We start from the raw sequence: 13,011 nt of genomic DNA on the forward strand, positions 1-13,011 counted from the left end.
TCCTCCCCCACCTCACCTCCCCTCCACCAATTAATTGCTAAAATCTTCACACATTGAGGCTGGATAATTGACTGAGAAGTTTCTGGACTGGATCACTTTTTAAAAATTTTTATTTAAGGCAATGGGGTTAAGCGAGTTGCCCGAGGTCACACAGCCAGGCAATTATCAAGCCTCTGAGGCCACATTTGAACTTAGGTCCTCCTGACTCCAGGGGCTATGCTCTATCCACTCTGCCTCCTAGTTGCCCCTGGACTGGATAGCTTTTAAAAGGAGCTCCTGTCATGTTATTCACTAAATTCTAGATTAAATACTTCATATTGCTACAATTCTGTCCCTAGCTTTACTACCTCATGACCCCTGGCAAGTCAATTAATCTTAGGTTTCTCATCTGTTAAAATGGGAGTAAAGAAAACTCTACAGTTAACAGGTTTTTACAAGGATAAATAGAAATAATGTACATAAAGCAGTTCCAACCAATTTTTCCAGTTCTATTTCAGAGAACTCTTTCAGTCTCACACACATTAAAGATTTATCTATTTGCATAATCTATCTTTTTACATTCTATAGACTACTGACCAATTTCCTTTTTGGAACTGCCAGAGTTTTTGGCACACAATCTCTTAGAGAAAGATCCCCCTCTTCCTTGCCAAAACACGGTTCAATTTTGGGCCCCACTTATACACGAATCCTTCTCTAACCTCTACTGGCAAAAGTAATCTCTCCAACATCAACTTCGACTTTTTACTCCTCCAGTCTCCAAACATTTTTCCAAGTTATTTACTAAACTCTCCACTCAACTCCCTCTCCACATTGCCTCAACTCATCGTGCCAAGCCAGTACCTTCTCTCCTCTGCACTTTTTGCCAGCTCCTTTTATTCACACTGATGATAAACTTTTTTTGCATAAAATATTAAAGTAATGCATTATGAAAGTATGGGGGGGGGCACAAGGAAGTCATCCAATGGAATCGAGAAAGGCTACAAACTGAATCTGGAGCATTTTTCCAAGAGTCGGGCTTGGGACTCCTGCCATGCGCGGGCCCCGGCTGGCAAAGCCCATCTCCCCGCGCGGAAGAGGAAGGGCGTCCGAGATGTGCCATCAGGGCCCTCCAGGGTCTCGCTTTATCTGAGGCTTCCTAATGGGCAGACCGCTCATAATCCCAGGATCCAGCCCCTCGAGTACGTCCTCTTACGTGTGGTTCGCATCCACTCTAGAAGCGCAGGAAGGTCCCCAGGAGTCACGGCTCCGAGGAGCTCCAGCACGGACCGCTGAGCAGAGCACAAATCCATCCTAAAAGCCGGACGGTTCACCTAAGTTTGAATGGGAAGCGGGGCAGGTAGAGAGAGCACGTGGCAGAGAGAGGAGGGAAGAGGCGGGGCCTAGATGTCGTCACCGCCGGAACCCCGCCCCTCGGCTACTAGGTTTCCTGGAGGCCCCAGAATCTCTGCCCTGGTGACCTCAGCCACTACCCGTGAAAATGTGTTAGGTCCTAGGGGGCCTTAAACTGTCTTTTCAATATTTTTTTCTTTCTTTCAAGAGGTTTCGGGGTTTTGCGCCTTCGTCGTCTTCTGACATTTGGTGAATTCTTCGCAAGTCTCCCATTTTTTTGGAAAAAGACAGCTATCATCTTTAGAATTCGGAAAAACGATCCAGATCCCTCCACGGAAGGTAAACAATCCAGTTCTCTTCCATCACTTTTGCCCAAAAGAGGGGGATGGAAGGAAGAGGCGGTGTTGCCCCGGCAGCGGAAGTAAACCCTCTGCCGGAAGCGGGGTTACGGTGAGTGATGACGTTTCTTCGTTAGCCGGAAGCTTGTGTGCTGGTTGTTGGGGTTCCAGCTGGTTCTCTGTGTGGGTTCTAATCAGAGTGAGCAGGGGCCCGTTCCCATATTCGTCGCCAAGAAGTCGGGCGCGCATTGTCGTGTTTCGGCACACGTTCCTCTTTCCGAGTATCTCTTCCCCGGCGGAGCGGAGGCTGTGGCGTTAACACTGTCTGCCCAGGTCAGTGCCCTTCTCCCCATTCTTTTGTTCACTGTGAAAGGAGATCTGGGAATACGGTGGGTCTTCGGCGTCCACTATCCTGGGCTTGAATAGAGACGCTATAGGGGATGGAAGTATGAAAGCTGGAACTCAGCATCCGTCAGTCATTCAACCAACTAGCATTTATTAAGCACCCACTACATAATTAGGTACTGTGCTAGGCATTGACAGTAGAAAGATATAATCTGAAATAGTTCCTGCTTTTAAGGAGTTGACAGTTCCAGAGGGTGAGGGGAGGAGAGGAAACAAGGTACATTGAAAACTAAATTTGTGTTTCAGGAGGAATACTAATTTACAAGGTACATTGAAAACTAAATTTGTGTTTCAGGAGGAATACTAATTTACAAGGTACATTGAAAACTAAATTTGTGTTTCAGGAGGAATACTAATTTACAAGGTACATTGAAAACTAAATTTGTGTTTCAGGAGGAATACTAATTTACAAGGTACATTGAAAACTAAATTTGTGTTTCAGGAGGAATACTAATTTACAAGGTACATTGAAAACTAAATTTGTGTTTCAGGAGGAATACTAATTTAAGAGTGAAATGGGATTGTCAAAGGAATGGGACTGGCATGAATAGATAAGAGCGAAGGAGATTTTTAAAGGGAGTTTTGGTCTAGACTTGTAATGACTCGTAATCATAGGGATTCTGGGTGTAATCAGAGAGCAATAGGTTGTCACAGAAACAGTGCTGATAACTGACCCTAGACACCAGACCAGCTTCAGGTTCACACACATCCTATTTTAACCATGCACCTTGGCGATCTTACCTTCTGTTTGCTAATTTGCTAGTACTTTTTTTCCCCAGCACCCCAACACAAAACTTCTGCTCTTGATCACGGATTTCCTTTCTGTGTTGTGTTTCCCTGTTAAAATATAAATTCCTTTAAATCGAAGCCCGTCCGTTTTTTAGAAGTTTTTCTATTATGAACACATAGTAAATGTTTTATCATTTATTCGTAATCACTGAAAGAAAATGAACAATCACTGGTACATTTAACAAATATTTATTAAGGACCTACTTAGGCTAGGTCCTGAGGGGTACAAGGACCAAAAATGGTTCTCCTGCCCTTATAAGTTGCTCACATTAAGTAGATAGAAAAGACCTACATTCTAGAGAGATTGGAAAACAGTAACTACTGTGGGAAAGGCCTCTTGAAGGATCCTTGAAAACAGATAGGAATTCTGGAGGTAGAGGTGAGAAGGAAGACAACCTCTGCAAAGTCATAGACAGGAGATGGAAAATGGCAAGCAACTAGTAGGGTAGTTTGATTGGAACATGTGGAGAGTTTGTGTGAAATCAGTTGAGAAGGATGAGAAAGAACTCAATTTTTTAAAATAATGGAAAGAAGGGGCAGCTAGGTGGCACAATGGATAGAGCACTAATCTGGAGTCAGGAGGACCTGAGTTCAAATGCAGCCTTAGACACTTAATAGTTATCTAGCTGTAACTTACCTTTGGTAAGTCACTTAACCCTATTGCCTTGCAAAAACTTTAAAAAAAAAAAGCTAAAAAAGTAGCCACTGAAGTTTACAGAAGAGAATGACACAACCAGGCCTGTGCTTAAGTAAAATCATTTTGTCAACTATGTGGAGGATGGATTGGAGTGGACAAAAAATTAGGACTGTTGTAATAATTTAGGTAAGAGGTGAAGGCCAGAATTTAAATGATGCTGTCTGAATATGGGAAAGAAGTTGGATATATGAGTGTCATAAACATGGAAATAAGTAATGAGTATAGCCACTTTTCCCTAAGGAGTTTGGCTGTAATAGGACAATAGCTTGAGAACATGGAAGAATTTTTGAAATAGGAAAAATAATTGACAATGAATATTATTATTCTCCACTGTGGCATACAGTTACAGTTAAATTAGGCACTATATTTTGAGAGAATATGTATGCTGAACAGGAGTCACAGTTAGACAATAAGCTAAGTCTTAAATTATAAAGGAAAAAGGGAATAGGTTGGATGGCACTTAATAATTTCTGAAGATTTTTCTTTGCACTTTGGGTAGGGGCCTGTGTGAAATACAAATCTCTGTTGGATGGGTCTTTGAATCTTTGGGGTTTATTTGGTCTGTTGTTCTAAGTAATTCCTTGACTCAAACTCCCCTTTCCCCTCCTTTTTTAAGCATTAGTATTCTTCTTTTGAAGTTTTATATATATATATATATATATATATATATATATATATCTGCAAATCATAGCACGAGAGTCACCAAAGAATCAAAATTGCCAATGGTATACATTTTATTTTTTTAGCTTTTTAAAATTTTATATTATTATTATGATTTTGCAAGTCAATGGGGTTAAGTGGCTTGCCCAAGGCCACACAGCTAGGTCATTATTAAGTGTCTGAGGCTGGATTTGAACTCAGGTACTCCTGACTCCAGGGCTGGTGCTCTAGCCACTGCACCACCTAGCTGCCCCAGTGGTATATAGTTTAAAAACGGAATGGAAAGAAATATGGTGACAATAAAATTTACAGGCTGTGATGTATTACCCAATGAAGATTTGAACATAAGAAGTGACAAAAAGCTTATCTCAGAAATGATTTAGTAAAGGAAATAATCAAGTCATATGTCAAAAGTTATATACAATAGACTAGTAATTACAGAAGGCTAAGAGATCTAGAAGAATACTTCAGATATTCTTTATGAAGGATATTCAAGAATTATACAGTATGTATAATAAAACATTGATGGGTTTTAGGTAGTATCCCTGGAGAGAATATTCACAATGATAGGATTTGGTACCCACTGAAATACAGAGAATAGCAGTAGGCAACAGATGCTTGTTTTTCCTTTGTATTTTTCTCCATTCTTCAATACTTTATTTTTCGTCCTTGTGTGTCTTGAACAGTAACATCTTCAATTGTTCACTAGCTTTTTAAAACTAGATCTTAATTAATCTCCAAGTTGACATCCATATTTTAGCAGATTTCTTTTTCATATGCTCCAAATATGGTGCTCAACCAATGATTGTCAGCTGAACTGCAGAGTTAACACATGAGTTTTGGTTAAGTGCCACATTATTGCAATGTGAGGTTACTTCTTATAGCCCCACCTTTTAGAGACTAGTAATTATATAGTCTTTTTATCTCAGTAGTTATAGAAGTTTTTTGGTACTTTGAGGAAGAGAATAAAAAGTTTTTCTGGTTTTATTAGTATGGTCTGTTATATATAATGTAATATATTAATATATTAAGTGTGGTCCGTTATGAGTACTATATTAATTCCATAATTTGATGTAGAACAGGGGTTCTTAGATTTTTTTTTCAATCTTTGGACTGTAAGACAAAAGACTCAATGAATTATCTCATCCTTGTATTTAGACATTCTGCTGAATCATAATTCCATTCCCATTCCCCAGCATAGATTTAGGTCTAGAAAAGAACTCAGAGGTTATCTACTGTAGTTCTCCCCCCCCCCCCCCCCCCCCCCCCCCCCCATTTTACAGATGAGGAACATTGGGCCAAGAGAAGCAAGTGATTTGCCAGGGTCACATAGCTAGCAGTCATCCAAGTCTTTATTGGTTTCAGCTTTAGTACTCAATGTATTACTACCCTGTACAGTCTTACTAGTAGAAAAGGCTGTGGTCTAAGTTGAGGCAAAAAGAAAAAGAGAAACTGGCGAGAGGGATGAGACTCTTCCCCAAACAAGCTGAACCACTTATCACCATCAAATTTGAATTCAGAAGATTTGTAATATTTTATTTTTAATAACATGAGTGATAATATATAGCCTGAGATTTATTTTCTTTCTCTTTAAAATAATTGGGATCAGACCAGATTATTTTTATATTTCTAAAGTCTCTTCTAACTTTTAACATTTATGCTTCTAAATTTTGAGGAAGAACTGGTTTTTCTCTGAAGGAAAAAAATATTTTCAGCCTATGGACTATCTACTGAGGTTTTAAAAAAAAAAAACCTCTGACCCTTTTGGCAATCTGATGAAATCCTTAGATCCCTTCTCAGTCAAAAGTTATTCTAAGTGTTATTATTATCATTAAGTTTTTAAAATTTTATTTTGCGTTTCAAAATTTTTCCCTTCCTCCTACCTCTTCAGAAGACTTGTAATATATCAAAAAATCATATATTCATCAAAAATATGTTTTCATATTAGATATACTGCAAATAAATGAAAGGATAGCTTGATAAAGAAATAAAAAAGCAAGAAACATAAAGATAGTGAAAAATCTGCACTCAGAATTCACCAGTCTTCTCTCTGGAAGTGAATGGAATTTTTCATCATGATTCCTTTGGAATTATTTTGAATCATTTTTTAATTGCTAATTTATTTTTCCAATTGCATGTTATAAAAGTTTTTCAACATTCATCAACATGTATATGCTTATTTTTAAGTTTCATAATTTCCTTCCACCTTCCCTTTCCCATCCCCTCAGTAGTGAAGAGCCTGGTGAATATTGTACATACATAATTATGTTTAATATGTTTACAGATTAGTCATTTTCTGTATGAGGAATTAGGATTAAGAGAAAAGAAAGAAAACCATGATTTAGGAAAGAAATTCATAAGAGAAAATTTTAAAATAAATATTTCATTTGTTTTCCAGTTATTTACAGTAGTGGTTTCTACCAATCATTTTTTGGTAAGGTTTTTGAATTTTACAATTTTTTTCCCTTCCTTCCCCCCTTCCCCCCACAGAAGGCAATGTGATAATCTTTACATTGTTTCCATGCTATGCATTGATCAAAATTGAATGTGTTGAGAGAAAAAACATATCACTACATAGCAAAACTATGTAGTACCTAAGACAACTTTTTTTTTTAAAGATTGAAGGTAATAATCTTTGGTCTTTTTTTAAACTCCACAGTTCCTTCTCTGGATACAGATGGTATTCTCCATCACAGATAAACTAAAATTATCCCTAATTATTGCACTGATGAAATGATCAAATCCATTAAGGTTGATCATCATCCCTCATGTTGCTGTTAGGGTGTATAATGTTATTCTGGTTCTCCTCCTCTCTCTCAGCATCAACTGATGCAAGTTTTTCCAAGTTTCTCTGAAATTCCATTCCTCCTAATTTCTAATAGAACAATGATGTTCCATAACATAACATATACCACAGTTTGTTCAGCCATTCCCCAATTGATGGACATCCCCTTGATTTCCAATTCTTTGCCACCACAAACAGAACTGCTATGAATATTTTTGTACAAGTGATGTTTTTAACTTTTTTATGATCTATAAGATAAATATTTAAAAAGTAAATGTAGTTTTCATTTAGAGTTCCATAGGTTTTTTGTTTTCTTTTGTGGAAGGGGATGGCATTGTCCATAGCCAGTCTCCTAGGGTTTTCCTGGCTCTCTGGACTACTGGGAGGAGCTGCATCCATCAGCTCACAATGTTGTTGTTAAGTAAACAATGTTTTCTTCATTCTGCTCCCTTTACTCAGCATCAGTTCCTGTAATTTGTTTGTGCTTGGTTTCTTATAGAATAATAGTACTCCATAACATTCATATACTATAACTTGTTCAACCATTCCCCAAATGATGGGCATCCCCTCAATTTTTAATTCTTTGCCACTACAAAAAGAGCTTCCATGAATATTATGGAATATGTGGAAATTTTCCCATTTTATGTATATATATATATATATACATATATGCATATATATGTATATATATATATAGTATTGGAATTGCTGGGTCAAAGGATATGATCAATTTTATTGCTCTTTGGACATAGTTCCATATTGCTCAACATAATGGTTGAATCGGTTCACAATTCCATCAACAATGCATTAATGTCCCAATCTTCCCACAATCTCTCCAACATTGATCATTTTCCCTTTTTTGACATCTTAGCCAATCTGACAGGTGTGAAGTGAAAACCTCATAGTTATAATATTTGGTATTTCTCTAATCAGTAATGATTTTGTAGCATTTTTTCGTATGATTATATATAGCTTTATCATTTAAAAACTCATCGTTCACATCCTTTGGCCATTTATCAATTGGGGAATGACTTGTAGCCTTATAAATTTGATGCAATTCTCTGTATATTTTAGAAATCAGGGGGTGGCTAGTTGGTGTAGTGGATAAAGCACCGGCCCTGGAGTCAGGAGTACCTGGGTTCAAATCCGGTCTCAGACACATTTTAATAATTACCTAGCTGTGTGGCCTTGGGCAAGCCACTTAACCCCGTTTGCCTTGCAAAAACCTAAAAAAAAAAGAAAGAAAGAAAGAAAGAAAGAAATCAGAACCCCTTAGCTGTGGAAATTGTTTTCCTTCTCATTTTGACAGCATTGATTTTATTAATGTGAAAACTTTTTAATTTAATATAGTCAAAATCATCCATTTATAATGTATTCTATTTCATGTCTGGTCATAAATTTCTCCCCTTTCCATAGATCTGACAGAATATTTTTTGATCTGTTAATTGATCTATGATGTAGCACTATATATGTCTAAATCCTGTACCCATTTTGACCTTATTTTGGTATAGGAAGTGAGATGTGAGTCCATGCCTTGCTTTTGCCATACTATTTTCCAGTTTCACCAACGATTTTTGTCCAGTAGTAACTTACTGTAGTCATTTAAGTCATTATATTTTGATTACAGTAGCTCAGTCTTTCACATTAGCTCCTCATAACAATATTGCTGTTACAATATTCTACTTGTTCTGCTCACTTTACTTTGCAATTAGTTCCTATGAGTCTTCTAAGGTGATTCTGAAACCATCTTGCTCATCACTTATAATATAATAGTATTCCCTCACCATCATATGCCAACAACTTGTTTAGCCATTCTCCAATTGATGTTTGGAAATCTCAATATCCAGCTCTTTGCCAATAAAAGACCAGCTCTAGATATTTTTCCCTTTGATTTCTTTGGGATATAGCAGACAAATGTTTTTAAATAAAATATATTAAATTACAAAGGCAACCAATTATACAGAAATACAGATATCAACATAGTAAATAAGTTCATAGCCCCAGGATGTTAAATAGCTAGAAGAGAGCAGTGACACAAAATTCAGGAGAGTACAAATTCAAAATTTCCAGGAGGATGTAGTATCAAAAACTACTTAGAGACTAAGCAAATTAAGTCTGAGAAAATCTTTTCAAATTTAGGGTCTTAAGACCAAAGATTCTGGAACCTCGGGTCTCTTTTAATAGAATGTTTATCCTTGAACTCCTTCATTTTACAGATGAGGAAACTAGAGGCCAGGGAGGGTTAAATGATTTACCCAAGTTTGCATAGTTTAAAAAAAATTGACTCAAAGTATTTTAAATTTTTATTTACTTTTTCTCTTTACATTATTTTCTTTGAAATCACTGACATGTCACAGTTCAGTAGTTAAAGTTTCACAGAATTCTTAAGTAATGTCTTCAATATTACCTTAACATTTTTACAAAAAACTTACAAGTTCTTATTCTTATTGAATTTTACTGAAAAGGCCAAGTGAAATGCTTAATAAATTGAAAAACATGAGTCCCATCTATGGTTTACATTTGAGTATGTGTAATTTACAAGCTTGTGATGAATACCTTTGTGAAATGTTCTTACCTGTGTTTCATTCAATTTTGATCTATGCATATCATGGAGACAAATGTAAAAATTACATCAGAGGGGCAGCGTGGTGGCGCAGTAGATACAGCACTGGCCCTGGAGTCAGGAGTACCTGAATTCAAACCCAGCCTCAGATACTTAATAATTACCTATGTGACCTTGGGCAAGTCCCTTAGCCCCATTGCCTTGTAAAAAAACTAAAAAAAATTATATAAGATTGCCTTCTGTTGGGGGGGAGGGATGAGGGAAAATTGTAAAATTCAAAATCTAGCAAAAAATGATTAGTAGAAACTTAATGTATGTAATTGGAAAACAAAATTTTACAAAATAATATTTCGATCATTATACATTTAATAATATCAGGAATCCTAGAGATAGTCAATGGTTTTAATATTTCCCTTTCATTATTCCTACAAAATAATCAGTTATTAATTCCAAGCTTCAATACCTTTATCGTAACTTCAAATAGCTTATATTTTTCACAACAGATACCAAAAATCACAAAACTGATAAAATTCCCTAGCATTTTATCCATCAATAAGTTATCTTACTGGAGGCTACATAATATTAGACTGCTCAAGTTAATTTTCAAATTGGTTGTTAGATCTTCCTGGACTCTTAAAGCATCTTAAGGGCAGAATGAGTCTTCCTGTCTATTGTCTTTCTGAGTTGCATTTTACATGGGGGAAGATAGACCAAGACAAATTAACAGTTATTTCTAGGATTTGAAGTTACAATCACAAAGAAATGAAACAATAAGTTGCCCAGTTCAGTTACAAATAGCTACATTTTTTTCTTTTTTATAACCCCGAGACAATACTCAAGGTCTCATTAATTAACCTAGGCTTATATTCAGCCTAACAAAAAAACTACCTCACAGGTGAAATCATTTCACAAAGGTAGTCATCATAAGCTTGTAAATTACACACACTTTCAAATGTAAAACCATCTGTGGGGCTCAGTTTTTCCTAAGCCAGTGAGAGCCAGAGGCAACTCATCTGCAGAGTGTGCTGAGTTTATTTTCTAGTTTTAAACCCGATAATAAAGGTAAAGTATTGTCTTTGTAATTTCTAACTGAAGTCAAATGGTATTAAAATTCCCTAGTAATGAGGTAGGCTCAAATCCTAATGCAGTTATTAATTACTTAATTTTAAATTTGTCTTTTTAAAACAAATCCAAAACTAAATAAAAGGAATAAACATTTAACTCAGTCTTAACAATCAGGAACCATTTCAGATCTGAATTAAACACACACAGGAGTTAGACACATAGTTACACACACACACACACATACACACACACACACACACACCACACACCACACATACACATGGACACAATTTTTTTTTGAACAAGATTACACTTTGATCCAATTGTGTAGTGAGACTTTAAGAGCTCTGGCCAGCTCTCAAATGATTTTTTTCCTCAGCTCTCCAAGCTAGTGAAGAGATGTGAAAAGGCTCACTGAAAAACTTCACAGAGATCTCCGATTTAAAATATACTTTTTAATACTCACATATACACATACATATATTATTAATTTGGAATCATGTCAATTAAAACGAGTCGAGAATATTAGAATTAATTAGAATTTCTTGAGGACCTCATACACATATAAAGATTTTAAAATAGCCATTCAGTATTAAAATTCCTTACTAAAATCGAATGCATTTTTAAGTTAATTTATACAGATCAAACCAGTTACTCAACTGCAGAAATAGCTTTTGGATTATCTGTTCCCATTCTTCCCTTTTTTCTTTTAGCCAATTGACCACAAAGCATTTAAAATCAATCTGCTTGCTTCTCTTTCCCCCCCCCCCCCAAAGGTGAGACTCCCCTTGATGGAACAACTAGTTAAAGCCTTTAGGGAATGGGGATTGGAATGGTGTAACCATATGTAGGCCTAGAGAAGAGGCCCTTTACCCCCCCCCCCCCAACCCAGGGAGAAGGCATTGGGGGGAGTTCCCTCAAACAGGTTTGGAAACTTAGTGGGAATATAGAAATGCATGGCAGTTGGGGCATAGATCAAGTTCCTGGGTCCTAGGAGTAAAAAAACTTTCCCTCCCCCCTCCCCACAGCTGTCCCCAGAGGGTGGGGGCTACAGAGAGGAGAGGGAGAGGGAGACAGTAAGAGAAAGAGAGAGAGGTAGAAACACAGACTGAGCCATACGTAATCTGTTCTCTAGGAGTGGAGGGAGAGAGAGAATCTGTAAGGAGCCAATTTATTTCTCAAATGCCAATCAAACTCTTAAGCAGAAAAAAAAGCCCTTCCAGTATACTCTTGGGATCCCCAAGACAAAGATAGGTTGCTCTAAAAGGGTTCATAAGCCAACTTTAAACCCTGGAGTATGCCTTCACTGGCCAATGCCCAATACACATCAGAAAAAAGGAGGGGCCTTAGGGGCCACAAACCATGATGGATTCAGAAACAGCAGTTCCTTCACAAAGACTGTTAGGTAAATTCAGGTTGACAACAATCCCAGTGTCCTGGAGATCTTCTCTTCCCAACCACAGGTAACACATAACATAGAGTCAAAGGACTGAACCTCATAGGCGTCCTCCCCCTCGAACTCCCAGGAGCAGAAGTCAAATATAAGGGTTTCTCCTAAGAATCTACTTTGACCTAATCTAGGAAAGATAGCCTAATTCAAAGTTTCTCTCACCTCAGAGTCTGAGCATATCCAGGGAGATTTGGTGTCCCTTCCTGGTCGCTAAAATTTTGTGGATGAGATTGGTTCCTTACCTTATGTTTCTCTACACCAAACTACTCACTCACAAAGCTGACAAAGTGATTTTCCTCAAGGACAGATCTGACCATGTCCCTCCTGTATTTTGTAAATTCCCATGTAAACTCCCATTCCTCTAAAGATTAAAAATAGAAACTACTTTTTTTTTTATCCTTTTAAAGGCTTTCACAGTCTTGTCCCAACCCACTTTTCAGCTTCATTGGATATTACTCTTCCTCCCTACTATCTAACCAAACTGACCTTCTTTCTGTTCCTTGGAAGAGATGCACCATCAAGCAAAACATATCACAACATTGGGCACATCTAAAACTTTCATTCCATTCTTTTATCTTTTTTTTCCATTCTTTTATCTTGACATCTCTTTCAGATGTCTTAACGTAGTTTGTGATTTGATCAAAGTATTTACAGTAACATTAATTATTGTATGAATTGTTTTTCTGGTTCTGCTTACTTTACATCAATTCAAACAATTTCTCCCAGGTTTCTCTGAAGTGATTTGAAAATGAGAGGTCACTAGCAGTTGGAGTTCGATTAGGAAATGCTGCATATAGAAAGCAGAGGTTCTTGAACAGTTTATCTTGAAGGAGATGGGGGATTCTTTGAGACGAAGGAGAGAAAGGAATATGCATTCCAGGCAGATGACTATGAGTGTGAAATGAAATAAATGGGAGAATGATGTATCTT

General features: G+C 37.0%; 2 protein-coding genes across 5 annotated transcripts in view; one reads left to right on the plus strand and one right to left on the minus strand.

The window, feature by feature from the left end:
* The window catches only part of LOC141506531 (uncharacterized), a 41,181-nt gene extending 39,426 nt beyond the window's left edge, over positions 1-1,755 (minus strand). The window contains exon 1 of the mRNA XM_074213370.1: positions 1,193-1,755. Within this exon, the coding sequence (XP_074069471.1) occupies positions 1,193-1,289 (97 nt within the window). The 5' untranslated portion in view covers positions 1,290-1,755. The remainder of the gene's footprint in view (positions 1-1,192) is intronic.
* SRP54 (signal recognition particle 54) overlaps positions 1,402-13,011 on the plus strand; it is a 65,009-nt gene continuing 53,399 nt past the window's right edge. For 2 of the 4 annotated variants that reach the window (XM_074213365.1, XM_074213369.1), the window contains exon 1: positions 1,786-2,000. The gene's annotated coding sequence lies outside the window, so the exon portion shown is untranslated. The other 2 variants (XM_074213366.1, XM_074213368.1) reach the window with 2 other exon arrangements.

The sequence above is a fragment of the Macrotis lagotis genome, chromosome 1, assembly GCF_037893015.1.
Source record: "Macrotis lagotis isolate mMagLag1 chromosome 1, bilby.v1.9.chrom.fasta, whole genome shotgun sequence".
Taxonomy (NCBI): domain Eukaryota; kingdom Metazoa; phylum Chordata; class Mammalia; order Peramelemorphia; family Peramelidae; genus Macrotis; species Macrotis lagotis.